The sequence below is a fragment of the Trichomonas vaginalis genome, chromosome II (genome assembly GCF_026262505.1).
Source record: "Trichomonas vaginalis G3 chromosome II, whole genome shotgun sequence".
Taxonomy (NCBI): domain Eukaryota; phylum Parabasalia; order Trichomonadida; family Trichomonadidae; genus Trichomonas; species Trichomonas vaginalis.
The window spans coordinates 9,964,716-9,991,975 of record NC_067204.1 but is presented as its reverse complement, the minus strand read 5'-3'; the positions used below and the strand labels follow the sequence as shown (position 1 = coordinate 9,991,975).

At 32.3% G+C, this 27,260-nt stretch overlaps 16 protein-coding genes and 5 pseudogenes across 21 annotated transcripts, besides 1 other annotated feature; 12 read left to right on the top strand and 9 right to left on the bottom strand.

Annotated features, from left to right (window-relative positions):
• Positions 1-19,514: part of a mobile genetic element that runs on past the window's edge.
• Positions 532-765, bottom strand: TVAGG3_0517610 (annotated as a pseudogene). The gene has a single exon. A coding segment is annotated over exon 1 (234 nt).
• Positions 816-1,286, top strand: TVAGG3_0517600 (uncharacterized protein; the record flags this gene model as incomplete). The annotated part of the gene is made up of 1 exon (XM_051237133.1): positions 816-1,286. The coding sequence occupies one exon, from the start codon at positions 816-818 to the stop codon at positions 1,284-1,286; it is 471 nt and encodes a 156-aa protein (XP_051094957.1).
• TVAGG3_0517590 (uncharacterized protein) lies at positions 3,180-3,506 on the top strand (the record flags this gene model as incomplete). The annotated part of the gene is made up of 1 exon (XM_051237132.1): positions 3,180-3,506. A coding segment is annotated over one exon (327 nt), but the record flags the coding sequence as incomplete, so codon positions are not given.
• TVAGG3_0517580 lies at positions 3,968-5,377 on the bottom strand (annotated as a pseudogene). The gene has a single exon. A coding segment is annotated over exon 1 (1,410 nt).
• TVAGG3_0517570 lies at positions 6,863-7,302 on the bottom strand (annotated as a pseudogene). Its single transcript has one exon. A coding segment is annotated over exon 1 (440 nt).
• Positions 7,402-7,869, top strand: TVAGG3_0517560 (uncharacterized protein; the record flags this gene model as incomplete). The annotated part of the gene is made up of 1 exon (XM_001296982.1): positions 7,402-7,869. The coding sequence occupies one exon, from the start codon at positions 7,402-7,404 to the stop codon at positions 7,867-7,869; it is 468 nt and encodes a 155-aa protein (XP_001296983.1).
• TVAGG3_0517550 lies at positions 8,135-10,444 on the bottom strand (annotated as a pseudogene). Its single transcript has one exon. A coding segment is annotated over exon 1 (2,310 nt).
• TVAGG3_0517540 (uncharacterized protein) lies at positions 10,924-11,220 on the bottom strand (the record flags this gene model as incomplete). The annotated part of the gene is made up of 1 exon (XM_001296983.1): positions 10,924-11,220. One exon carries the CDS (start codon positions 11,218-11,220, stop codon positions 10,924-10,926), a length of 297 nt encoding a protein of 98 aa, XP_001296984.1.
• Positions 12,892-13,608, bottom strand: TVAGG3_0517530 (phage tail repeat-like family; the record flags this gene model as incomplete). Its single annotated transcript, XM_051237131.1, has 1 exon — positions 12,892-13,608. The coding sequence occupies one exon, from the start codon at positions 13,606-13,608 to the stop codon at positions 12,892-12,894; it is 717 nt and encodes a 238-aa protein (XP_051094955.1).
• TVAGG3_0517520 lies at positions 13,647-14,827 on the bottom strand (annotated as a pseudogene). Its single transcript has one exon. A coding segment is annotated over exon 1 (1,181 nt).
• TVAGG3_0517510 (uncharacterized protein) lies at positions 15,866-16,634 on the top strand (the record flags this gene model as incomplete). The annotated part of the gene is made up of 1 exon (XM_051237130.1): positions 15,866-16,634. A coding segment is annotated over one exon (769 nt), but the record flags the coding sequence as incomplete, so codon positions are not given.
• On the top strand, positions 17,339-17,731 carry TVAGG3_0517500 (uncharacterized protein; the record flags this gene model as incomplete). Its single annotated transcript, XM_051237129.1, has 1 exon — positions 17,339-17,731. One exon carries the CDS (start codon positions 17,339-17,341, stop codon positions 17,729-17,731), a length of 393 nt encoding a protein of 130 aa, XP_051094953.1.
• Positions 18,303-18,688, bottom strand: TVAGG3_0517490 (uncharacterized protein; the record flags this gene model as incomplete). The annotated part of the gene is made up of 1 exon (XM_051237128.1): positions 18,303-18,688. A coding segment is annotated over one exon (386 nt), but the record flags the coding sequence as incomplete, so codon positions are not given.
• Positions 19,515-20,042: 528 nt separating the features above from the next.
• TVAGG3_0517470 (protein of unknown function, DUF4107 family) lies at positions 20,043-20,546 on the top strand (the record flags this gene model as incomplete). Its single annotated transcript, XM_051237127.1, has 1 exon — positions 20,043-20,546. One exon carries the CDS (start codon positions 20,043-20,045, stop codon positions 20,544-20,546), a length of 504 nt encoding a protein of 167 aa, XP_051094951.1.
• Positions 20,547-20,849: 303 nt separating this feature from the next.
• TVAGG3_0517460 (uncharacterized protein) lies at positions 20,850-21,080 on the top strand (the record flags this gene model as incomplete). The annotated part of the gene is made up of 1 exon (XM_001290564.1): positions 20,850-21,080. One exon carries the CDS (start codon positions 20,850-20,852, stop codon positions 21,078-21,080), a length of 231 nt encoding a protein of 76 aa, XP_001290565.1.
• A 1,336-nt stretch (positions 21,081-22,416) lies between these two features.
• TVAGG3_0517450 (uncharacterized protein) lies at positions 22,417-22,632 on the bottom strand (the record flags this gene model as incomplete). Its single annotated transcript, XM_051237126.1, has 1 exon — positions 22,417-22,632. A coding segment is annotated over one exon (216 nt), but the record flags the coding sequence as incomplete, so codon positions are not given.
• A 1,110-nt stretch (positions 22,633-23,742) lies between these two features.
• Positions 23,743-24,057, top strand: TVAGG3_0517440 (uncharacterized protein; the record flags this gene model as incomplete). The annotated part of the gene is made up of 1 exon (XM_051237125.1): positions 23,743-24,057. The coding sequence occupies one exon, from the start codon at positions 23,743-23,745 to the stop codon at positions 24,055-24,057; it is 315 nt and encodes a 104-aa protein (XP_051094949.1).
• Positions 24,058-24,075: 18 nt separating this feature from the next.
• On the top strand, positions 24,076-24,798 carry TVAGG3_0517430 (uncharacterized protein; the record flags this gene model as incomplete). Its single annotated transcript, XM_051237124.1, has 1 exon — positions 24,076-24,798. One exon carries the CDS (start codon positions 24,076-24,078, stop codon positions 24,796-24,798), a length of 723 nt encoding a protein of 240 aa, XP_051094948.1.
• Positions 24,799-24,818: 20 nt separating this feature from the next.
• TVAGG3_0517420 (uncharacterized protein) lies at positions 24,819-25,085 on the top strand (the record flags this gene model as incomplete). The annotated part of the gene is made up of 1 exon (XM_051237123.1): positions 24,819-25,085. The coding sequence occupies one exon, from the start codon at positions 24,819-24,821 to the stop codon at positions 25,083-25,085; it is 267 nt and encodes an 88-aa protein (XP_051094947.1).
• A 67-nt stretch (positions 25,086-25,152) lies between these two features.
• On the top strand, positions 25,153-25,896 carry TVAGG3_0517410 (uncharacterized protein; the record flags this gene model as incomplete). The annotated part of the gene is made up of 1 exon (XM_051237122.1): positions 25,153-25,896. The coding sequence occupies one exon, from the start codon at positions 25,153-25,155 to the stop codon at positions 25,894-25,896; it is 744 nt and encodes a 247-aa protein (XP_051094946.1).
• A 20-nt stretch (positions 25,897-25,916) lies between these two features.
• On the top strand, positions 25,917-26,423 carry TVAGG3_0517400 (uncharacterized protein; the record flags this gene model as incomplete). The annotated part of the gene is made up of 1 exon (XM_051237121.1): positions 25,917-26,423. One exon carries the CDS (start codon positions 25,917-25,919, stop codon positions 26,421-26,423), a length of 507 nt encoding a protein of 168 aa, XP_051094945.1.
• Between the last annotated feature and the right edge of the window lie 837 nt (positions 26,424-27,260).

The window sequence follows — 27,260 nt, the reverse complement described above, 5'->3', positions numbered from 1 at the left end:
GCTACTTCATTAAACGGCGAGTATATAACAAATGTGCATGTATGTGAATCATCTATTTGTTCAATAAATTCATAATGAAAGTCTATAATTTGTGGTTGAATTCCTTCTTCACCTAATTTATCAAGATACACATTTAATCCTAAAGCGTTTTTGTTAAATTTCTTTTCGAAAATTTCATTAAAATCATTCATGCATTCATATAATGTTGTGTCGTCTTTGAAATATTTATATATGTGAATAGTTTGCTTAAATTCTTGTGTATCGTTTATAACAACAACTTCAAGCTCAAATTCAACCTTTCTAAATCCTCGCGTTATATACATATTTGATAAACCAATATATTTTTCATTTATATTCACAGTCCAGTCAATAGGTAGTTTAAAGGTAATTCTATTTCCATTTATTTTGGCATTTTCGTTTTCAGAACTGAAAGCAACTGTTAAAGGTACTTGTCTATACATTTATTACAAACAAAAATATATCATTTATTCTTTCTTCTCAATGGAAAAGGGTCTTCGACCCTCATGAGGCTCAATGAGCCTCTTGAACCTTTTCCTTTTCAGCTTTTTCTTTAGCCTCACGTTCTCTTTTTGCTTTCATTCTTGGGTTCTTCTCTCTTCCTGCAGCTAATGCGGCTAACTGCTTTTCACTTAATTTCCTTTTTGGTTTTTGTGGTTTTTCTTCTGTTTTTTATGTCTTTAGTTCTGTTAATATCTGCTCACGAATTTCTTTTTTGATGGCTTCAATATCTAATCCCTGACTCATTTGATTACCGATAAAAAATTCAAAATTTAAAAATTTTATTTGAATTAAATATGAGCCTATCAAAATCTGAGAGACAATCGATTATATTAAATGATGCAAGAGGAATTCAGCATCCATTATATTATGTATCAACAAGTAAAGATGGAAAAATTTATGTAAGAAAAAGACGAGTTCCATTAACGAATTCAGAAACTGATAAAATAGATATAAAACCTAAACTTGAAACAAAAGCGGAAGACAGTGAGGCTGTCAGGACAAAGCCCACGATAAAGGAAACGGAATCTAAACTAGAACCTAAACCAGAACCTAAACCCGATGTACTTTCGATAACGAATCAAGAATTAATAGCTAAATTTGTAAATTTCATTGAAAAGCAAACGGAATCAAAAAATCCAGACCCACCAGTAAAAGAGCAGGAAACCAAAATTAATGAAGAGTTTGTGAAAAACGTAAAACATGAAATTATTGAACAAAAGAAACAAATTCCTCAACTAAGAAGAAGAGTTAGAATATTAAACTAAATAAATATTTTTATCTAACATAAAACATGCAAAACGAACAGCTTAACGAATTTACACCAGCTGAACATATCCATCAAATTCGTTCATATTTTGAGGTAATCGATAATGCAATTAATATTGGTGATACTAATAGAAGATATATCGATGCAAAAATTCCATCACAACCAGGAAGCGCAAAGGATCATAACTGGGTCACATTCAATTTATCTCCGCCAGGTGAAAATATGCTAGACCTTTATAACACATTCCTTACAACTACCTATAAAAGTAAATATATCCTGGATAAAGCTATTACTGGCTTCATCAATTCCAAATACTAATTCTCCAGGTTTCTTTGGCGTTTTTGATGAATCAATTTACACCATTGAAGCATATCAGTTATTAGCAAATGGAAGAGTTATTTATAGTCAGGATAACGCAAGAGAAGAAGCATATATCATTTCTAATTCACAGACTACAGAACAAATAAAGAAAGTTGATGTTTTCTCAAAAACGAGACATAAAGATGTATGGAAACGTTCTGGAACAGTTCGAACAGGTCAAATTATCTCAGGACCTTTAGTTGCAGGAGCTGAAATTAATTTTGACATTAAAATAAAGATTCCATGTCGTAAATTCCTTATTCTAGAAGTTATTAGATTTATTCCTGCTTTTGCAGGCAACATTCAGTTAAAGGTTAAATTTAGTAGCGATGCATTCCAGGTAACAGCACTGCCGGTAGAAGATATTTTAGCTCATAATCCTTCTTTAATCAGTCAGGTAAAAGATAATTATGCCCACCAACTAATAAATTTGTTCCATGGAATGAACCATTCAATATGATAACAGCAGTTTCAAATCAAATGGTGAAATTACTGTTTCAACAGTTGAACAAAGATTAACGAAGAAATCAGCTGAATTCATTGATTGCTTCATTCATCCTAAAGCATTTTCACTCGATCCAAATATTTACACTGAATTAGTCGATCATTATACATCACAAGCTTTATGTTTTCCAATTAAAGTAATGGACTGGATTCCTATGGACGGTTCGTTCAGTAAAGGTTCACCATCAGCAACTTTCACAGCAGCTTATACACCAATTAACGTTAAAAGCATTTGGGCTTTATTTAGGAAGAATGATAATTATATCGTAAATTTCGAAAATCCTCAATTTGAAACCCTTCAATTATCAATGGGTGCTTATGGAAGTATGCCAGCTGAACCCGAAGCTCTTATGGTCCTGTTTCTATGAAATGGTTGCTAATGCATGCAATACAAATAACGATATGATAGGATTTAATGAAGATGTGATGAGGGCGTTAATTGATGATGGAAGCGTTAAACATTTATATGAATCATACGATAACACTCATTTCCTCTGTGGATTCCCTACGGAAACTGATTTCACATTTCAACAGGGTCAAACATCAACGGCACCAATTACATATAAATTAGGTGTTAAAGCTGATGATACAAATATAAGCGAAAAATACACTGTCAAACCTTTATTAGGATTTCTTAGAAATGCTTGTTTCGCTATTCAAGTTAGACCAGCCGGCATCCCTGTTGTTATAATTGATGATTATAATTTAGCTGCTGATGGAGGTGAAGAGTAAAAAAAATAAATGTAGTTAATTTTTAATTTTCTGATTTTTTTATTTTTATAAAACGATGGAAAATAATAACTGGGAAACATTAGTAGCTGATGAAGATTACGAAATTAACACAAAATATCCGTATCAAATAATAAGAAAGAAAAACGGAAAGACTGTCAGTGAGTATGAAGAAAAGAATGGATATATAAGATTAACCCTTAACGGTAAAAAATATCTTAAGCATAGGTTAATAGCTATTCAGTGGATTGATAATCCTGGTAGTTTTGGGGAAGTTGACCATTACGATAAAGTAAGAAATAATAATAAGATTGATAATCTACATTGGTGTTCAAGTTCTACAAATAATAGAAATAGAAGTAAAGCAAATGGAGTAGAATATAATTTCGTTGATGAAATCAGTGAAAATTCAATTACTGTTTCACATTATGGAAATCATGAATTTGAGGATTTATTTTACGACATCAATGCAGATTTGTTTTATTATTATAACGGTCGTCAGTATAAAGAACTATACATTAATGAAAACATAAATGGTTCATTATATGTTAACGTTTATGATGTTAATGGAAAAAGAACATGCATTACGTATAGTAAATTCAAACGCTTACATAATTTAATATGAAAAGTTTATTTTTGTCTTGAACGATAAAAATATATTATATCATAAATGACTTCAGAACTTTAATTTCCTGATGAAAGTATTTTTAGTCGTTATTGAAAAGTTAAACTTCTCTTCAAAACAGGGTGCTGTTGATTTGCATAAATCAAATGCGATTTCCTGACCATCGTGAAGGGCTTGATATAATTTCATTATACTGAACTCAGAATCTTTATCATATTTTCCCTGAGGAATATGAATGTTCTTATCTTCATTATAATAGCATTGTACTGCGTCAGGAAACATTTCGTTAGCGGTTAAAGCAATGACATCTTGTTTTACGCCTTTCATACGTGCATGAAATGCAACTTCACCAATGTCATTTATTAAAAGGTCTATGTAAGTCTTCTTTCCACAAAATATCGACTTGTAAGCTAAACTTTGTTTATCTTTTGTGATTTCTGCAAAATCTGAATGAAACTGACCTAAATTCTTTCCTATTAATTCACGACCATATCTTTTCTGAAATTCCCGAGCTAAACGTGGTATGTCTTCATTGAAAATATGCATGCTATCACAGTCCTGGTAGAAGATTTGAAGTCCCATATCCTCAGCAGTGCAAAATACTTCATTCATGATACGTTTCGACATAGATAAGATATTAACACCTAAGGGGCAAAAGTTAAAGTGTCTGCAAATGCTTTTAGTTAGTTTGAAAATAGTTTTATCCGAACCATCTAAACCTTCAAATTTAATGATATGGTTATAATTTCTGATGGTATACCTAACAGCATCTTTATCATCAATGATTTTAATTTTCGACTCTATCGGGGACAAAATAGTTTTTCCATAAATACTGTTCAAAATTAATTTAATATTTTCTTGTAGCGGATTTTCTTCCTTCTTATACTTTAATCTCAATTCAAACAATTTCTTTACTTCATCTCTTATTCTAAAATCTCTTTTTTCATCGTAGTAGTAACCCTGTAATACTTCGCAGCTGATGCCCTGATATTTTATTAAATCCTGCAAAGCTATGTGGTCCACATACATTAAACAGCATGTGTTAGAACTTCTTGGAACCTTTAGCTCCGGGTTTAATTCTGGATCTACTGTTATTAATGGAAAGTGCCTTTTAATCTTAATCTCGGTTATTTTTATTAAAACAAAGAATCCGGAAATGAATTTCTCACCTTCAGGCTCGCCCTGGTCATCATCGAATAAATGTTTCAAATATACTGTTTAACATTTCTTTCTTCATAACCTTTGGAATTCCTTCTAAAGTATAAAGTCTCGCGATAGCTGAGGATATAATGAAACAGCATCGAAGTCAGCAATGAGTTTCTTTTCGCTCTTTTGTTTCATGTTATCTGACAGCATACATCTTCCACCTTGAATACAGCGTGAAATAAATTCTCTTGGTTTATTTGAAAGGTCATATAAATTTCCATTCGGGAAATATACTCTGTTTTCGAAAAGTTTTTAGCGATTGAACAAATGCTAACGTAATCATAAACGTTTAAATCAAACTCTTTCAATATATCATTTCTGAACTTAACAAAACCTTCTCTTAAAATCCTTACGTCCTGTTTGCAATAAAATGAGCTATATTTTTCTAAATCGAAATGGTTTTCATCTATTCTGCAGTTTTCGATTAAATCTATGTTTTTCATGAACGTTTCAATATCTTTTACAAACTTACACGCTTCAGAAATTACGCCAGTTTTGTTATCATTAACTAATAAAGAGCTTGAATAATATTGATACGGAAATACTTCCTTTTCACCACACTGCAAATGAAACATTTCAGGAAATAGTTTAAGCTTCTTATTTATAACAGTGTATGAATCTTTAATAATGATTGCTTTACCTTTATATATTCCCGTTATCTGCATTGTTCTAGAACCCTTAATAATTGGTGTTCCGCTAATTTCTGTTAAATGTCTTAAAATGAAATTGATATCATAACTGAGGTTATGAAAATATATTAAACTTTTATCAGGAATTCTTTCTAAAAATTTTGTTGCACAATTTTGACCCCAAATGCTTTCGCTAATCTTTCCATCTTCACTATCATAACAAATGTTAAAGGCTTTATGAACTCCATCAGTGCTACATTCAAAGTCAGCGAAGAAAATGTGTTCAGGAATGAATTTTTGTTTTGATTTATCACTATCTTTACTTTCAGACTTTTTCTTTAACTGAACACAGTAGTTCGGGGTATAATTTAAATCTTTAAACGGTGCAAGTTTTTGTTTATATAAATCTGTTGTATAAGTGAAAAGTTCACCATAAGATAACGGTTCAAAGTAATTGCACTCTCTTAATGTTTTCAAAATATCCCATAAAGGAGTTGTTCGCGTAGAATCAATAACAAATCTATTTTCCCTTTTCTTATATATTTTCATTTGACGCTCAATATTCCAGCCGCCTAATGATTTGAGAATTTCGTTATAATTTATGATAAAATATGTTGTCATAGGTAATCTTTCATTTAACATGTAATGGTCTTCAACAAGAAGTAAGTCAATAGTTCGAACAGTTTCACATTCTTTTGGTATATATCTCTTTATTTCATTATGTCTAGAGTCATTGAAATAACCAATGGTAACATTAAATGCTATGCCTGTTGCGTTAGAAATTTCCTGAATCTTACTTTGTGGAAAATCTCTAACTCTAATAACTTCACGCATGTGGTCTACCGTCTGCTCATCAACTCCAGCCTGAATGCAAGCATAAACGAAGCAGTTATCTTCTGTCATCAACTTAGCAGTTCTTTTGTTAAGTTCATTGAAAATTTGATAGCGTTCAAGATTTATAGGTAATCTGCAAAGATACTTCCAAAACTCACCACTTCTCTTTTTATTCGTTCTCTTTTCATCAAGAATTTCATTCCAAAAATCATCTATATCCTGTTTATCTCCTATTTCTTTAAGTCTGTTTAATAATCTTTGCTGACGTGCTGTTAATTTTTCATCTCTTTTTTCTCTCTTCTGTGGCTTACCTTTCTTAATATCGCTCATCGTTAATCCTTCATATTCAGTTAAATCATACATTTTAATTTCTTCGAGGTTCTTAATATTTGTCATGAAGAAATCATAATGTTTTTCAATTATTCCGGCTGCGTTTGCTTCAATCTCTGTTATAAAGTTTTCTTGCTTTAACTGATGAAGCAAAGCTCCGATGTTCTCGATATTCAATGTTGAATTAGTAAATTTACCATCGAGTTTATAACAAATCATCCATTTTTGCTGTGAATTTACTTTTATCTTCTGCAGAAGCCTAATAAACATTTTACCGAAACGTTCATGTAGGTAATTTCTGTTTTCTTCATTGAGTTCACGAATATTAAAATCTATGATTCTATTTCCTGCTTTAACATTTTTGCGTTTATTATTTTCATCCTTCTTTAACCATTTTTCGTCATCGAGAGCTTTATCATCTATAGATTTAATAACTTCGTTTGCTTTGCGTAATTGTGCAATTGCTTTTGCATACTTTACAGCTATATTTTTCTTTTCTTCATCGCTTTTCTTCTTTCTCGTTTCACCTACATCAACATTATCATATCATAATTTCCTGCTTACTTCCTTCGGTACCGCTTGTTTATGATATAAATTAACCTGAACATCATTTAAAGGAAATGTTTTGTTATTAATGTAATCATTATTTTCTCGTAAGTGACTACACCTCTGTAATCATTGAGGTATTTAGCTAATGAAGATTTGTTAGTCGCATATCTTTTGCTAACTTCAATGTCAGCATTCTTCAATAACTTCTTAATTTCTTCATGGTCTAATCTAGATAGCTTTTTATACATCTATTATGGAAAATAAAAAAAATATTTTCCGTAAAAAATATAATTTAAAAATAAACTTAATTTTTTAAAATAATTTATATTTTTAATTTTAATAAAATAATGTCTGAATACAAGTTCTATTCATACAATGCTCTCGCTACTGCTGTTAAGGGTGAGTTCAGTAACGCGATAAACGTGAACGTTATATTCAATAAAAAGTTTGTGAAAGAATCTAAATACGGTCAGTTCGTTAAACCATACACTATCATTATTGACAGAAAACGTTACACACCACATGAAATAGCAGTATTACTTAAACAGAAAGGAATATTTGTAAATATCAAAGATACACATTATACGATTATGAAGAACTCTAACGTTGAATTTTTCAGCATTGTTTTAGATTTATCGCAGCAGAAAGAATACAAGAAAGGTGAAGTAGTTGTGAAATATTATCCTTCATCTCTGAAGACAATAACGAATAAAGATATAATCAATAAGCTCCTACCAGTAATTGAGGAAGCAACGATTGAATATGATGAAGAAGGAAGTGAAGTAATTGAGGAAATAGACCCTGAAGCTTTATAAGAAAATTTATTTTTGAATAACTGAAGGTGTCACCACGTCACCATGTGTCACCTGGTTAATTAACTTCTTTTAAAAATGATGACAGTATGACATTTAGACAACAGGTACGAAAGGAGGAAGGCATTTATGAATTATTTTTGAATAACTGATGGTGCCACCACGTCACCATGTATCACCAGGTTAATTAATTTCTCTTAAAATTACTGACAGCATGACATTTTGACATCACAGCAGGATTAATGCAAAAATAAATTCAAATCATACTTTATAAAGCTTCATTTACAGGTATTTCATCGTCAGTAAATGAATCCTCATTATCGTTTGGTTCAACCTGTTTATATAATCCTTTCATTTCTTCTTTCAAAACATAACACCATGTTTGTTTACCATCTATTCTTCTCTGTTTCCTATCACATTTATCCTTAATGCTCATTTGAAAGTTTTTGTCTTTCATGTCTGATGGTTTGCAGCAATAGAGCATTTTTACACGTCATACCTGCACACAATTCATCATAATGTGTATTTATCCATTCATCTAAAGGATTTGTTGATAATTCTATTAAATCTTGTTTGGCTTCAGTCATCGGTATGATTCGTACATTAAATGATGAAAGGTCATATTGCATAAAATACGTCAGTAAATTATCATAAAATTCCTTAGTGCATGAATCCATTAAATTCTTGAAGTAATCAAATTGACCCTTAAATTTACCATTAACTCTTAAAACTACGTATCTTCTGTCTCCAACTTCAATTTTGACAGGGTAGACGTTGTTAGTTACGAAAATGAAGTTTGTAACATTCTGGGCAGTTCTTCTGGGTTGATTCTTTTCATTAATTCTAATCTCATTATCCGTAATAATTGATTTCAAAGCGTTGAAGTTTGCGAGTCTGTCTTCACCTACATTCTTGAGTTCATTAAGTACAAGAAACATTTTATTCTCAACTACTGAATTGAAATTACCCGTTAGCTCACTTATTTCGGTAATGTTTTTACATGAATAACCGGCGAGAAGTTCAGAAATAATGTCTGTAAATCTGTTTTTACCTGTTCCCTGAAGTCCTTTCAAAATAATTGCTGTTTCATTCTTGATTCCAGGATGTTGAATCATTGATGCAATCCAGCCGAGAAGGTATTTATACACTTCATCGTTATTATCACAAATGGCTTCTTTAATGAAATTCATAAACATCTCAATTTTTGAGTAATCTGGTTTTTCGAGAACGTTGTATTTATAACCTTAAACGTTGAGAAAACATCTGGAGAATCAGATTTAAAGCAAACACCCTTAACGGTTAATGAGGATAATTGATTTAGTAGTACGTCCCATGCTGTTATGGTTTTACCTTCTTCTTTAAATAATTTAATCATTTTGAGTGACTCTTTCATGTTTGATTGAAGAACGAATGATATTTGATTCATTTTCGTGATATTATAGTCCTTTTGAATGAAATATTTGTTTCCACAATCTACAAAACGGATTACACGTGATAAATCCTCAATTACTTCAGAACTGTTTTTATACTGATGATTTTCAGCCTTGCGTCTAATATCTGTTATCAAGAATGAATCATCAAGTTTGATATCAAATGTTATTTTTGGCTTACGTAATAAAGGTAAAACATATTCATCATAATATTCCTTTTGATATAGTTTTAGAATCTTCACTAAAACAAATGGAGAAGTCATTAAATGTGCATATCTACTACGTGCTTTTTCAAAATTACTTTTTGCATTTTCAATTAAACTGCAGAAGTTATAAACGTTATCGTATGCTTCATTAATTAAATGATTAGGTAACGAATTAATTGCTTGAAACAGTGTGAATAATGTAACTTCTTTTTCTAAATTCATGTTTCCACCGTCATTATGTACTTCAAAATCACTGATGCCATCAACTATGCTCTGGGCAAGTTTATCGTCAATGTTTACATCTTTGTTTTCATTCATGATAGTCTTTATTTCTTCGTTCTTCTGTTCAACTCTTACCTTAATATTCAAATCATTTAATATATCGTTTACGGTTCTAGTTATGGTCGAGTCATAACTTCCACGAATGAATGAGTATGTATTGATTGGTTCTGTTGCATTCTTGCGAACTCTTGAATCAGCCATAACTACTAAAGAACGCTTTGAATCATCCATAGAAGTCATTATGTCAATATCATAATCATTGCAGGAATAGCATTTAATCATTCTGTTCGAAACTGAATAGAAGAAATTAGTGTTACAATAAATGTGAAGACTTCCTGAAGCGGTTTTAACGATAACATCTTGATCCGAAAGTTTTGATAAAATATCTTTTCTAACCGTTTCTTTAAGTTCATCATTGTATGATTTATTGATATCAACATCCATAATCGTTAAATTTGAAATTTTATTTACTAATAAAGCCATACCAGTTTTCCTTCCTCTTCCTCCATCGTGTTTGAGGTAGTTATGTAAATCAATCTTGTTTTCACCAATTCTTTCGTTGAGGGTTTTAGTTTCTGCCGTAACTAATTCCTCAGCTAATGAATCAATAACTTTTTCATCAGAAACGATATAGTTGCTGTTGTTGTTTGTTGCTGTCATTTATATAGGAATAAAAAAATAAAAATAATTTTAAAACTAACTTTATTTTTGGACTGCATCAAATTTCCTGGACTGTTGTCAAAATGTCATACTGTCATCATTTTTAAAAGAAGTTAATTAACCTGGTGACATGGTGACATGGTGACACGTTCATAATTAATGAAAACATTTACGAAACATTAACGTAAACATAAACGATAAAATTTATTTCCTGGACTGTTGTCTAAATGTCATGCTGTCAGTAATTTTAAGAGAAATTAATTAACCTGGTGACACATGGTGACGTGGTGACACCATCAGTTATTCAAAAATAATTCATAAATGCCTTCCTCCTTTCGTACCTGTTGTCTAAATGTCATACTGTCATCATTTTTAAAAGAAGTTAATTAACCAGGTGACACATGGTGACGTGGTGACACTGAAACCATTAACGATAAAATATATTTTTTGGTCGTTTATGATAAAAATAAATGGTTCATTTACTCACAATATTTTTGTACAAAACGACCCCAAACTTTTAACTTCTTTTCTGCAGCTTCTAATGCTATCTTAGCGAGTTCATATTCTCTAAATTCTCTCTTTAAATCTTCTTGTTCCCATTGGTCTAGTTCGTATGGAGAATCTCTATAACCATAACATATCTCACGTTCATGTTCTAATTGTTTTTCATGCATTTTTCTAACTTCTTCTTCAAACAAAGGTTTAGCATTCTCTACTGTATCTTCAAGTTCTTCTTCATCTAATTTCTCATGAACTTTCTTGTCTATGGAGTCCATAATATCTTTGACATAAAATGCATACTTTACAGAGCACCATTCAGCAACAAAATGAACGAGGTCAGGATGTATGTAAATACCTTTGAATTCATTCATGACACCCTTTGTAAGCTCATAAAATGCTTGTTTTGAGGTCGAGCCACTTTTGGCTTGACCGTATTCTTTCAACCAAAACTCAAGAATTTCCTGCATTTTAGCACTATTGAGAAATCTGTTTAAATGGTTTAACCTTCCCGCTTCTCTTGCCATCTTTGTTGCATTAATGTAATCATCCTTGTCTCTACGTAAGACTTCAATACCGTTATAAGTGCCTTTTGTGAATGTTTCGCCATTAGATTTGTTCGTGAACGTCTGTGCTTCGACTGACATTTTTGTTCTTACATACAAAATAAAAAAAATAAATAAAAATAAAACTAACTTTATTTTTTCTATCTTAAGGAAATTCATGAAAATTCATGAGGGTAGAAATCGGGTTAGATATCGGGTTAGATCTAATCATTTACGATAAAATATATTTCTGCAGTTCATCCGCTACATTATTAACTAATTAACTTCAGACATAAAATATATTTAGTTTAGAAGAATTTTCTTATTCTTTCTGGCATATTTTTATCTTTCCAGTACTCCCGCTCTAATGGTCCCAGATGTGTTGGCTTTGACTCTCTCAAATTTGTAGAAGGAATTTTATCATCCACACCTCCTTCATAAATGACAGTGTATTCATCTTTGTCTTCATCATAACTCACAATTTTATTAACTATACCTCTTTTCGCTTCATCAACCGTTTTAGCTAATCTTCCATTTTCGCTTTCAACTAATCGAAATCGTGGATAAAACGCAACCGAATGGTCAGCTGCTTTAATTAAATAACCATTACCCTGTGAGGAATCAACGATATAATAATCATCACTTAACTGATTTCTTACCTTTTCATGTGGTTTATGTTCAAGAATGATTCTAACTTTAGTTCCTGGCAGTAATGATGAACTTCTTCTTTCCTCCGTTAACATTCTCTTTTGTTTTATGTATTCATCCTCCTCTTTTGAAGTCATTTCGTTTGGTTTAAATCCTGTGCTGTTATGGGTGGACTTATTATAAGCATTAATGACTTTATTCATTGATTCCTCCGTAAAATCTCTTTCTTTATTTAAATCTCTTAGCGTTCGAATGAAACGATTAATGATACCTAAAATATTATGGTTATGGTCTTCAGTCGTGTAATGAGTAACGTTATGTTTAATCAAAAATTCTGTAATTTCATTACTGAGGTATGCTGAATCCTGGTCTGAAGTTAATGAAGTGGGATGATGTTCTGCCACAAACGTCTGCAAAACTCTTAAAACTTCTTTTGTTCCTTTATTTTTCATTATATACGCAAAAGCTTTACGTGTATTAACATTAATGAAAATCAAAAATGGTGGCTTTCTTCCTTTCTTACTCTGAACGAGTGTATCAAATTGATATGCATCATGGGTTTTCGAGTAAATGGGAAGGTAATAATCGTAAGGATTAACTTTTACCTGATGAACTATATTTTCATCATAAAATCTCTTAATTTCTGTTCTATCATTAAATCCCGCATTCTTTGCAGCTTCATAGAATTTTTTAAATGACCTCCACGGTGATGATTCGAATACTTCTTTTAAACTCATTTATGTAAAAATAAAGATTTTATTCAAGACGGTACCATGCGAATACAGTCATAAATGGTGGCATATAATCTTCACCCGAGCCTGTTGGATTTGTTGTAAATGTATGTGTATGATTACCTCCTGGTTCAGTTGGTCGAAAAGTCTTTTTTGCTGAATTGTTATAAGATGGAGATAAAACGTCATTGCCAGCTTTATAGTCTGAGTTGTATAATGAGTGGTCTCTTAATGAGTGGCTATGGTCGCCAGAAAAGTTTGTAGTTCCTGTATGAGTGTGCGCAGGTAAGTTTGCTTCAGTAATTTTCTTCGAACCTCCTGTTTGCTTTGAAGAGTTAGCACAGTATAAGAATTTGTCTACAATCTGCTGCCATGTACCAAAACCCAGAACTGTTGCGGGATTTGTTGAGTTCATTGACGTATAAATAGAGCCTATAGGATATAATGTTTGAAGTATTTCAGTCTTTAATGTTTGAAGCTCTGTTTTGTCTGCTTTCTTATCATATAAATCCTGAGCAGTGAATTTAACATTATTTTCATCATCCATGACATAAACATTTTTACAGCTAATGTCTTTCTTCGTTGTTATGTTTTCATTCGATGTTAAACCTTGTGGAAAGTTAGGAGGTTTATAATATAATGCATCCCCACCAGTTCCGCCAACCGTTCCTTCAATACTTTCTATAGCAACAGTTGAGAAGGAGTTATGTGTATGTTCTATATCTGCTTTTTTATCTAACATTGCTGGTAGTTCATATGTTTCAAAGTTTCTGACATGACCTTCGATATTTATACATTTGTTATTTAAGGAGTTTAGTGTATCTTTTACGCATGTACTTGGATTCTCTAAAGGTGCACTTGAACCAAGGGTATAGTTCAATATTATGTCGTCTGCTCTAACAGTAGTGAAGGATTCATGTGTATGGTTCTTGTCTGCTTTACTATTTAATGTAGCTTGAAGTTCATTTATATCGGAGATATTGTGTTTATGAGATTTCAAAACTTTGTTCGTTGCGTCAAGTTCATCTTTGTCAGCTTTACTTTTAATAGCATCTTCAACGGTTATTTTTGCCTTAACTCTCAACATAAATCTTGGTTCAACTAATACACCGTTAACAAAGAAACTAGAGGCATAAATTTCATCGTTATAACCAAATGCTTCTGGTGCTTTACCTGTGTCATACTGTACAGTACAGCGTATGTCATAACTTTCAGCACGAATGAATTTATATCTTCTTTCATTAACATCTTCCGTCTTCACTTCTTCATCCTGTGTTAAATATCCATGATAATCCGTTATAATCTGTTCATCTGAACTTATATAATGAACATGGTTTTTATCTGCTTTATTATCTAATTTCTCATTAACATCATTCACCTCTAATTCAACTCTTCCGCCAGAACTCTTATTATCATTAATCTTTTTCATTAATTCAGTAATTACGTCATAAAGACTATATTCTGTTTTCGGTTCTGTAAATAATGAGTCAAAATTTCTTTTCATCATTACATCACTACATTAATGATATCAGCTTATCCTTTTTCATTTATTCTCTTCATTAGTTCTGCAATAATGACGAATATATAATCTGTTAATTTATTCTCTTCATCAAGGGTTATAGAATGATTTGAAATCGAATCATTAACACCTCTAAATAAATCAATAACTTCGGGATACACGTTTTTTAATGTCTCGAATAACCTGACCCGTATCCTCTGTTTCTCCTTTCTTCGTGGCTTCGCCCTCGCCGCTACGAGGCTTTATGTCTCTAAGCCATCATCAACGCAGCCATAAACCGGAGGGTTTGTTGCTACCTGTTCGAAAATCTGTCCGTTATGTATGGTATATCTAAAATAATTTCTTTGTGTTTGTTAAAACATTTGAAACAAGTCTTTTAAAACCATCTACAAAATTTCCCGTTTCACCTAATGTTCTTGCAGCATTCTACAAGCTCACCCATTCCCGCTTTTGACCCCAAAAACGTCCATATTGCATTTATTTCACTCTATATATTGTCCATTCAGCGAAACTAACACCCGCATTCGCTAAGTCGAAAATGAAACCCAGTGGATCGAACTTAATTCCGCCTTCTTTTTCAATTTCAACGAACTCACTAACATGAGATTTTAAATATTCTTTCGTTAAAATCGTTTTTCCTGATGTCATGCTGTTAACGGAACTATCACCATCAAAAGTTAACGAATTCAATTTCGTCATTGATGCTTTGATTTCATACACCGCTTTATCAATAGTTTTTGGCTCACCTTCTTTAGAAGTGTATGAAACATTAATGAATGAATTATATGTATTCATGAATGAGTTAAAATCAATGATTTTCATTAATGAAGCCTTTAATGATTCATTTACTGTCGAATCCCTTAATTCAATTACTGAACTGTCATTAATGAAAGGTACACTGCAAACCGTCGAATTTGGATCAAATGCCGTAGTCGGCTGGGGAGTATTAATTATATAAGTCATTAAATCATTAAGTAACGTAAATAATGTTGTAATTCTTGATTTAATTTCTTTAGCATCTGTTATATACGGTAATTTTATTTCTGTAGTTTCTGAATTAAAGATATTCGCTAAAATGTTTTGTAAACTGTTTTGAACAGCTGTATAAACCGTTGAATTCGGAACTCTTACGATTTCACCATCCTTAATAAAGGGCATTGCACATGGCGTAGTGCTTGGGTCAAATCTTTCGGGATTATAATTCAACATATATTCTAATGCTTCATAAACAGACCTATATACTGTTGTGTTATCTTTTTCAATAATTTCACCGTCCTTTATGAAAGGCATTGTACATGGCGTTAATATTGGAATAAATTTTTCATATTCTTTCCATGAGATATAATGTTCAGTTTTTCCATCAGTGATTATTAAATGCTCATCATCAAATGAAAACGTGTATGAACCAAAAATTAATCTTTTCGCCCTATCAGCTTCATAAGAATATGCGGATATACTCATATTTTTAATTAGAATAAAAATGTTGTTCTATTTGCAAAGTACTGATCCTAATGATTACGGGACATTAAAATTACAAACTAACCTTGGTCTTCAGAATGAACCACTAGCTTTCAGAGTTCTTGATTTTAGCACTATCGCTTCATTTGTTATAACAGACACTAACGATTTCATTACATTTGAAATTGATGGTATTAGTACTGAAATTCATTTTAAAGCAAGAAATAAATATGATATTGATACGTTAGAGAAAAAGATTCAGGATCTCATTGATGAAAAATTTAACGGAGCCCTTAACTGTGAATTAACTGATTCAGGAACTATAAAATTCAGTTCCGAAAAAGAATTTAAAATTACTGATATGACTCATCGAGCACGTTTATTACTAGGTGCTTATCATCAAGAATTACCGTTGAAATCTTCTATTGAAAATCAAAAATATATAATTGAAATGAAGTCTGCGCCCTACATCTGTTATGGAAACTGTTTATATGTTGAATCAAAAATAAGTAATGTAACAGGAATTTCAGGAGTTAATAATAAAAATTCTGTTATAGAATATAAATCGTTCTGTTACGCCGTTAATTCTGTATTCATGCCTAATTTTCCGATTTTATTAAGACACGAAGGAAAATGGGTTCGAATACAACCACACCACTTAAAAGATATGACATTTAGATTAGTTGATTTTCAAGGCGAACTAATTGAAATTAAAGCTCCTGTTCAAATGACTATAGAAGTTGATTTTTGGTCTAATATAAGAGCTAATGGACTAGATGATGAACCAGGGATAAAAATATAAATTTAAATTAATTCGTTAAAACATATTTCAAGCAAAGTTTATATTCTGTTGAAAGTTTTGTATATTCATTCGAATATTTATACTTAAACTCAACTCCTGTAGTTCCTGGTGTTTAAATTATTCTAATACTACCGATTTTCATAAATACCGGCATCTGACCGCAACATTCAATTTCAGGGTCAAGATAATCAATAACGCACTGTTTCCCTGTTATTCTTGATATAACATTTTCTAAATCCTCCTTTGTTAAAATTATTTGATTCTTACTAATAAGATTTACCAAAAGCTTCTTATCGTCTTTGAGTAATATTGTTTGGTATAAATTAAGGAGGTAATGGTCTACGTTATCTGAAGGATTAGTTTGAATAGTTGAATAAGGATTAGGGCTCAATGAGCCCGAGAACCCTTTGAGTTCTTCTTGAGCATCACGCGATATGATTGGTTCTAATGGAGGTGGATATTCTAACTTAACTTCACTGTTAGTATTTGTGTTTGAAGCTGTGTTTAAATTAACGGATTTTAGCTCCGGCTCTTTATCTTTCAAGTTTTCGGAGCTGTAATTTTTGATTATAATATTATTTGTCGTTCTTGAATCAACATTAGATGTAGGTTCAATAGGAACATTCACTGCACCGGCTAAGATGGATTTACTTCTCATTTTCTAAAGAATAAAAACCTTTTATTACTATAAAAATGAATAATATCTTTGATAAAGGTTTAAACGTGAAACTTGAAAATGAAAATCTTGTTGAATTCACTGAAACGGGCGCAGTTTATAAAGATGTTGAGGTGTTAAATAAGAAAGCAAAAGGCAGAAGTCGAAATATGAACATCGATTATAAACCATTTACTATTTACGTAAATGATGGTTCTGGTGGTTCAAACATTAAATATGCAGAAAGTAATAGAGTTTATGCGTTAAAAGGTGAAGCACCATCAATTAAAAACAGTTATTCTAATCTTTATCCTCAAAAACTAACTGATCCAGAAAGTGTGGACATGAATGACACCAAAAATATAAACAGAAATGGTGATAGAGATGGATGGAATCTATTCACAACACCTCATCTAAAAATAAAGCTTTAAAATAATGTTGGTCTTTCCCAAGGTATATTTTTAACATTAATTGTATTAGTCATTATATGAATTTCTAAATATGAACGTGGTGAAATGAGTGATTTATAAGCATCCCAGATTTCATCAAAAGGTAATGTTATACCTGATTGCTTCCAAATTAATTCTATATCGTATTTTGAGAAACCTTGAAATATAACAAAATCAGTAATTAAACGTTTATGTTTAAAGCTAAAAACCTCCACGTTGCATAAGTATTGCAACAGTCATGTGGTAATGTCTGACTTTAGTAATTAAATTAACTAATGGTGAATCTGGTTTTGAAACTAAACCTTTACCAGCGAAATCATCACAAACTAATAAAGTGTTTGATGGATATTTTTTAAAAGGATATTTTGAAAGTTTCGAGAGAATGTAGTTTGTCAATCGTTTCATATCATACGTACCATCCTGCTGTCTCAAATGATGTTTATCAATAATTCTTTCCATTTCTTCCGAGGTCTTTTGCATTCCTGATTGTATAAATTCAACTATTGCATAATATTTCTTCTTTCTTCTTATATATTGTTGAAGAAAAGAAATTAATTCGCTATCTGGAACTTTAATTACTGATGCCTGAACTTTACCCATAAACGTTTTCGCTGTTGAATCCATTGAATCTGAAGTTGCTGATATAATGATTTGGTCATAATATGAATCTTGACCTAAACGTTCAGTAATTAAAATATGACGAATTAAATTAAAAGTCTTTCCCGAACCCATTTTTCCACAATAGAAATACACACCGTTTGAACAGAACTGATAATCCTTACTGAAGGGAAGAATTAATGAACTATTGAGTTTATCAGATTTTTCATTCATTTTTTCATCTACTTCTTCAAATAAATGTTTCATTTTATTATAATTAAAAATGCAAGTCAGAAATTTTGTTAATACCGTTCCCAGTCTTAATGATAAAAGTATTAAAATCTATTATGAGCACATATTTTCACAACCGTTTAAAATAATCAATGGTGAATACATTTATGAATACCCTAAACACTGGGTTGATTATAACACTGGCGAAAAAGCAATTGAAATAAGACAGATAAAAACCATTCCTGCAGGACGAACCATTGAATTATATAACTTTGGAATAATAAGAGATAATCATCAATATGATTTACAGATTTATAGATTTAGACACAGGAGATGATATGATAGCATTTAATACAAAGATTAAATCGGTTCTTATTGAACAGTTAAAAGGTGCCGGATATCCTCAACCTAATGAAGTTGATATGTTTTATAGTTTTGAAACTAATTCAATAGAATTTCGTGTTAATTCAAATTCAAAAGCTGGTTTCATATTTGATTTAAAAGATGGTGCTGTCGGTGATGAGATTGAAAATATATACACGAATAATAATTTTAGAGCTATTACAGGAATCAATGATGAAGAATGTTTTAAGAAAATGGCTCTTTTTGGAGCAAAAGAAATAGCATTAATCGACCTTTTAGAATATTTACCAAAATCAATAGCCGTGAGGGCAGAAGGTAATTTATTAACTTCAATTTCTTTTCACAGCGTTTGGTCCAGAGAAGCGCAATCATTAAATCGAGTATAAGTGAGTTCGCAGAAGATTCAATTTTATGTTTAACGAACTGCTTATATTCTCCACCGAAGCATTATTCAATAACTAATTATGTTAATAAATTTAATATAAAATTAGTTGAACCATCGAGCCTAAAAGATATTGTCCTTCCTGATGACAGAAAAGATAGCATTATTATCGAACTCATATTAATCGCTTATTAAAATTTAATTATATATAAATGAGTTCAACGACTGAAAGCGCATGGGCTAGTTTTGATGAAGACCCTAAACCGCGGAACTATAATAGAATTGTAATTCCTGTAGGTCTTTTATTAGCTGCAGGTGCGGTAGCTGGACCATATTTATACTGAAATTTATATAGAACACCGATTAATCAAACTGCCGTGGCTGATATTATTCCAACAGGTCTGAAAAAATCTACACTGTTTCAAGCAATTAGCCAGCGCATAAGGCGCCACGACCCACTCCCACGTAGTACGCCCGCAGTTAATTATTTAAAGAATAGAAGAAATTAATTTGTAATAAATGACGTCGTTAAATGTAAAAATAATTTGTGATGATATTACTATCATTGATGATGTAAGTAAATGTGCTAATATAATTGATAGAATTAATGAACTAATAAAGATGTTCAGTGGTGAAAAAGTCAGAGTTTCATTAACGTTTAGCTCCGATGAAAAATTTTATGAGTTAATCATTATGAGAAATGATTTTAATAAGCATTAAATGGTATTTTCAACACTATCAGCTTTGTATGGAGGTTATAAAGCTATTGACGGTTTAACTGGTGGAGCTGTATCAAAAGCTTTAAAAAATAATGCTGGAATGCTTGTGGGAGCTGCTGCCAGAAAATTGAAATCTGAAAAGTTAAAGAAATTAGGTAACTGGGTCGCTGATCAGTCGCAAAATCTTTTAGGTGAAGATAATGAAATATCTAAGCAGCTAAAAGATTTTAAAGGTCAGTTGAATGGCGAAGAGTTTAAATTAAATTCACTTAAAGAAAAGGAGAAACAGCCAGAATATCCACCAGTTGAGGCGCCGCCGATTAATTCAGCACCAGCGTCAGTAACTGCGGTCGCACCATATGACCCTGGCGGTTATGGAAGACCTTTTGACCCTAAAACAGGAGGTTCGAATTGGTTCCATTACGATCGAAGATATATTTTAGCTAAAATCACAAAAGCAAAGAAACTGTTAAAAACTAAAAAGAAACCAAGAGTTTTAAAGTAATTAAATGGTTAGAGATGTTCTCGAATACCCTGCACCACCTGAAACGCCTAACAATAATGATTTATATAATCGATTGAAACTTTAGGTAAAGCGTATTTATGGTTTAATTATCCTTATCATATGGCGGCTTATAAACTTTATAAACACTATAAAGAAAGTAATAGACCTTCAACCGACCTAGTTGATCCGCAGGAATTAAGGAAAAGACGACAAAGCCGCTAAGCAGCTCAGATGGACTCAGAGAGTCCTCATAAAAAATAAAGTTAATTTTAAAAATATTTTTTATTTTTTACTTTTAATAAAATGAGTACTAAAATTACTGAAGCAACAAAACAAAAATTTTTAGTTGAATACATTAAATCAGGAACTATTCCAGAAGGTTTTTATGTTCATCAAATGAAAGATGGTAGAGTTCAATTTAGAAAAATTAAGCAGCCATTAAATAAAGATGGAATATTAAGAAAGATTAAATTATATGAAGATAATATAGCAGAACTGAAGAAGAAGTTAGAAGAATTCGAAAAATCAGATTAGATATAAAATTTTATTTTTATATAAAATGAATTTTACTAATAAATTATTAATTATCGTTTCATTACTCCTCATCTCCCGTGAAGCTCGTTTATGGTATGAATCTTTAACGTATGTAGATGACACTGATGATGACATCCCCGAATCATGCCAGCATATTTACTGTTGAAAATTCACAAGGTTAGAAAAGACCCAAAGGGTCTGAGCCACTAAGCGGCGAGGTTAGAAATGAGGTTAGATATTGGGTTAGATCTACCCTAAGCCGCTTAGCGGCGAGATGGGCTCAAAGAGCCCTCTAAATTAATTTTATCATTTATGAAAAATTTAGTATATACAGAAATTAAAAAATTTTTGAGTTAATTTATTTTTAAGTTTATTTTTACTCTGGGTGTTAAAATCTATGATAAAAAAATAAATAAAAAATTTTAACGTTAATTTTTAAGTTTATTTTTTAAAAATTATTTTTTTATTTTGTGAAGTGTCAAAAATTTGAACGTTAATTTTTAAGTTTATTTTTTAAAAATTATTTTTTTATTTTTGTAAATGTCAAAATATTTTACGTGTCAAACGGTTTTTTGCAGATTCTAGTAATTTGAGTACTAAGGGGCGTAGACCCTTGGTACCCAATTACATGATACTAACTCCTACTAAAGGGTTGAGTTCTTCCATGTTTCTGCAGTTAGTATACAAGTCTTGGGTATGGTGGCACTGCGTTCCACCTTACCCAATACTTGTGAATTTGACACTTTACAAAACCGTTAACGTATATTTTACAACATGAACGCAAAAACTAACTTAACCTTAAATATTTACAAAGCCGCCAACAATTTCACCTCACTATCGTTCTCACTAACAACTTCACTAATGTTCTCATAAATTTTCCTCAATATCTTCATCATCAGTGTTAACCCTATTGTAGTCATACTTGAAGCCATAAACTTTCTCTAACTTCTTAACGTACAATTTACATAACTTACCTTCGTCATCGTATGGTTTAATGATATAACTATTTCTATCTTTATACACAGTCAATGAAAAGTCAACTGGTCTCGGATGTATTTGAAAGAACATGTTATGCTCAGGAAGGAAGAATAAATGTTTAAATATATGTTTGTTATATGTTTTGATTTGTATGAGTTGCTTTTGTTCTGTCATTACATCCAAATAAAATAAAAATAATTTTAAAAAATAAAATAAAAAATAAATGATATCACCACCCTCACACGTATGAAAACATAGCACAAAAATAAATTTAGGTGAAGTGGTGAGATCTCACCTCTTTTTTCACCTGTTTTTTCACCCTGTTGAATTCATTGCTTTATAACTCTCTTCCTTTCTCCAACTCTTCTAACTTCTTCTTAAGTTCAGCAATGTTGTCCTCATGAAGTTTAATCTTTCTCAAAATTCCTTCTTTATCTAATGGTTGCTTTATCTTTCTAAACTGAACTCTACCATCCTTCATAGTATGAATGTAAAAACCTTCTGGAATAATTCCTGATTTAATGTATTCTACCAAAAACTTTTGTTTCATTGCTTCAGTGACTTTATTTGTCATTTTACTCTAAGGTGAAGCTAGCACAGCGATAATGGATTTCATGACTTTTTAGTATTTCATGCAATCTTAACAGATAGCCTTACAAGTACTTCCAGTGTCCCTAGCTGTCCATCCTTTTTATATAACTCCATGACATTTATAATCTCGCGAAACTTAACAGGTAGCATAACAGATTAAAATCAGATGAGGTTTTGAACCAAAATTTCTAAGCAACGTTGTCAAGGATTTTTGAGGAACTAGGGACAGAGTGTGGCAAAGTCCAAGATTTAATTTATCTTCATCTGTTTCATCAGCTATCTCATCTAATATTCCAATATTTTATTCATAACTCGTGGCAAACTCACTAACTTTCGTTATGTTCATCTGCATGCTTCATCTGATAGAAAGTATGACTTTCATTAACTCTGTGAGATAATGAAAACTACTAGGGACAGAGACCATGGCAAAGTTTATGACTTTCATTATTTCCAGAACTTAATGAAAACTACTAGGGACAGAGAACATGGCAAAGTTCATGATTTAATTTATTCTCTCACTAACAACAAACACAAACTCCAACACTAACTCAAGTACTAACCTCAGCACAAATGACAAACACTAACAACAAACACAAACTCCAACACTAACTCAAGTACTAACCTCAGCACAAATGACAAACACTAACAACAAACACAAACTCCAACACTAACTCAAGTACTAACTTCAACACTAACAACAAACACAAACTCCAACACTAACGACAACAATAAATGTCCTCACTTCTTAACAAAGTAATATGTGCTTCTTACACCACCATAGCTCAAACGTTTCTTTTCAAACATCGATTGAAACTTATTTTGAGCCATTGGCTTTAGTCTCTTTTTCTTCAAATACGCCAAGAAATCTTCTTCACATCTTTTCACTTCATAGCCTTCTTTAAACTCCTCCTTGTTAAGTTCTATGAAATCCTTTATCTCATCTTTGTTGCAATGGCTTCTTCACGAACGACATCATGAACTATTTCATCACTGTTCTCATGTATGACCTCCTCACTGTTCTCATGAACTATTTCATCACTGTTCTCATGTATGACCTCTCACTGTTCTCGTGAACTATTTCATCACTGTTCTCATGTATGACCTCCTCACTGTTCTCATGAACTATTTCAACACTGTTCTCATGTATGACCTCCTCACTGTTCTCATGAACTATTTCATCACTGTTCTCATGTATGACCTCCTCACTGTTCTCATGAACTATTTCATCACTGTTCTCATGTATGACCTCCTCACTGTTCTCATGAACTATTTCATCACTGTTCTCATGTATGACCTCCTCACTGTTCTCATGAACTATTTCATCACTGTTCTCATGTATGACCTCCTCACTGTTCTCATGAACTATTCATCACTGTTCTCATGTATGACCTCCTCACTGTTCTCGTGAACTATTTCATCACTTCTCATGTATGACCTCCTCACTGTTCTCATGAACTATTTCATCACTGTTCTCATGTATGACCTCCTCACTGTTCTCGTGAACTATTTCATCACTGTTCTCATGTATGACCTCCTCACTGTTCTCGTGAACTATTTCATCACTGTTCTCATGTATGACCTCCTCACTGTTCTCGTGAACTATTTCATCACTGTTCTCATGAACGACCTCCTCACTGTTCTCATGAACTATTTCATCACTGTTCTCATGTATGACCTCCTCACTGTTCTCATGAACTATTTCAACACTGTTCTCATGAACGACCTCCTCACTGTTCTCATGAACTATTTCATCACTGTTCTCATGTATGACCTCCTCACTGTTCTCATGTATGACCTCCTCACTGTTCTCATGAACTATTTCATCACTGTTCTCATGTATGACCTCCTCACTGTTCTCATGAACTATTTCATCACTGTTCTCATGTATGACCTCCTCACTGTTCTCATGAACTATTTCATCACTGTTCTCATGTATGACCTCCTCACTGTTCTCGTGAACTATTTCATCACTGTTCTCATGTATGACCTCCTCACTGTTCTCATGAACTATTTCATCACTGTTCTCATGTATGACCTCCTCACTGTTCTCGTGAACTATTTCATCACTGTTCTCATGTATGACCTCCTCACTGTTCTCATGAACTATTTCATCACTGTTCTCATGTATACCTCCTCACTGTTCTCGTGAACTATTTCATCACTGTTCTCATGTATGACCTCCTCACTGTTCTCGTGAACTATTTCATCACTGTTCTCATGTATGACCTCCTCACTGTTCTCGTGAACTATTTCATCACTGTTCTCATGTATGACCTCCTCACTGTTCTCGTGAACTATTTCATCACTGTTCTCATGTATGACCTCCTCACTGTTCTCGTGAACTATTTCATCACTGTTCTCATGTATGACCTCCTCACTGTTCTCATGAACTATTTCATCACTTTCTCATGTATGACCTCCTCACTGTTCTCGTGAACTATTTCATCACTGTTCTCATGTATGACCTCCTCACTTTCTCGTGAACTATTTCATCACTGTTCTCATGTATGACCTCCTCACTGTTCTCGTGAACTATTTCATCACTGTTCTCATGTATGACCTCCTCACTGTTCTCGTGAACTATTTCATCACTGTTCTCATGTATGACCTCCTCACTGTTCTCGTGAACTATTTCATCACTGTTCTCATGTATGACCTCCTCACTGTTCTCATGAACTATTTCATCACTGTTCTCATGTATGACCTCCTCACTGTTCTCGTGAACTATTTCATCACTGTTCTCATGTATGACCTCCTCACTGTTCTCGTGAACTATTTCATCACTGTTCTCATGTATGACCTCCTCACTGTTCTCATGAACTATTTCATCACTGTTCTCATGTATGACCTCACTGTTCTCATGAACTATTTCATCACTGTTCTCATGTATGACCTCCTCACTGTTCTCATGAACTATTTCATCACTGTTCTCATGTATGACCTCCTCACTGTTCTCATGAACTATTTCATCACTGTTCTCATGTATGACCTCCTCACTGTTCTCGTGAACTATTTCAACACTGTTCTCATGAACGACCTCCTCACTGTTCTCATGAACTATTTCATCACTGTTCTCATGTATGACCTCCTCACTGTTCTCGTGAACTATTTCATCACTGTTCTCATGTATGACCTCCTCACTGTTCTCGTGAACTATTTCATCACTGTTCTCATGTATGACCTCCTCACTGTTCTCATGAACTATTTCATCACTTTCTCATGTATGACCTCCTCACTGTTCTCATGAACTATTTCATCACTGTTCTCATGTATGACCTCCTCACTGTTCTCATGAACTATTTCATCACTGTTCTCATGTATGACCTCCTCACTGTTCTCATGAACTATTTCATCACTGTTCTCATGTATGACCTCCTCACTGTTCTCATGAACTATTTCATCACTGTTCTCATGTATGACCTCCTCACTGTTCTCGTGAACTATTTCATCACTGTTCTCATGTATGACCTCCTCACTGTTCTCATGAACTATTTCAACACTGTTCTCATGAACGACCTCCTCACTGTTCTCATGAACTATTTCATCACTGTTCTCATGTATGACCTCCTCACTGTTCTCATGAACTATTTCATCACTGTTCTCATGTATGACCTCCTCACTGTTCTCATGAACTATTTCATCACTGTTCTCATGTATGACCTCCTCACTGTTCTCGTGAACTATTTCATCACTGTTCTCATGTATGACCTCCTCACTGTTCTCGTGAACTATTTCAACACTGTTCTCATGAACGACCTCCTTACTGTTTCATAAGCGTTTCAAAGTCTCCTTTACTCATTACTTCAATCTCATGCTGTTCACAGTAGTACTTAAACTCACTGTATATGTCTTTGTTGTATGTTATATTGCTTCCCATGTACTCCATGAATTTTTCAAGCACTTCCTCATAATTCACTGTTTCTTTCTTTCCACGACCTTCTAATATCATACTTGCTTCGTAAATATAACTTCTTGCAGAACCGTCTCGCTTTCTACTTCTCTTCATGACAAAACATTTACGATGAAATCATGACAAAACATTTACGCTCATTACGATGAAGAAGTCATGACAAAACATATACGATTAAATCATGACAAAACATTTACGCTCATTACGATGAAGAAGTCATGACAAAACATATACGATTAAATCATGACAAAACATATACGATTAAATCATGACAAAACATATACGATGAAATCATGACAAAACATTTACGCTCATTACGATGAAGAAGTCATGACAAAACATATACGATTAAATCATGACAAAACATATACGATTAAATCATGACAAAACATATACGATTAAATCATGACAAAACATTACGATGAAATCATGACAAAACATTTACGCTCATTACGATGAAGAAGTCATGACAAAACATATACGATTAAATCATGACAAAACATATACGATTAAATCATGACAAAACATATACGATTAAATCATGACAAAACATATACGATTAAATCATGACAAAACATTTACGCTCATTACGATGAAGAAGTCATGACAAAACATATACGATTAAATCATGACAAAACATATACGATTAAATCATGACAAACATATACGATGAAAATCATGACAAAACATTTACGCTCATT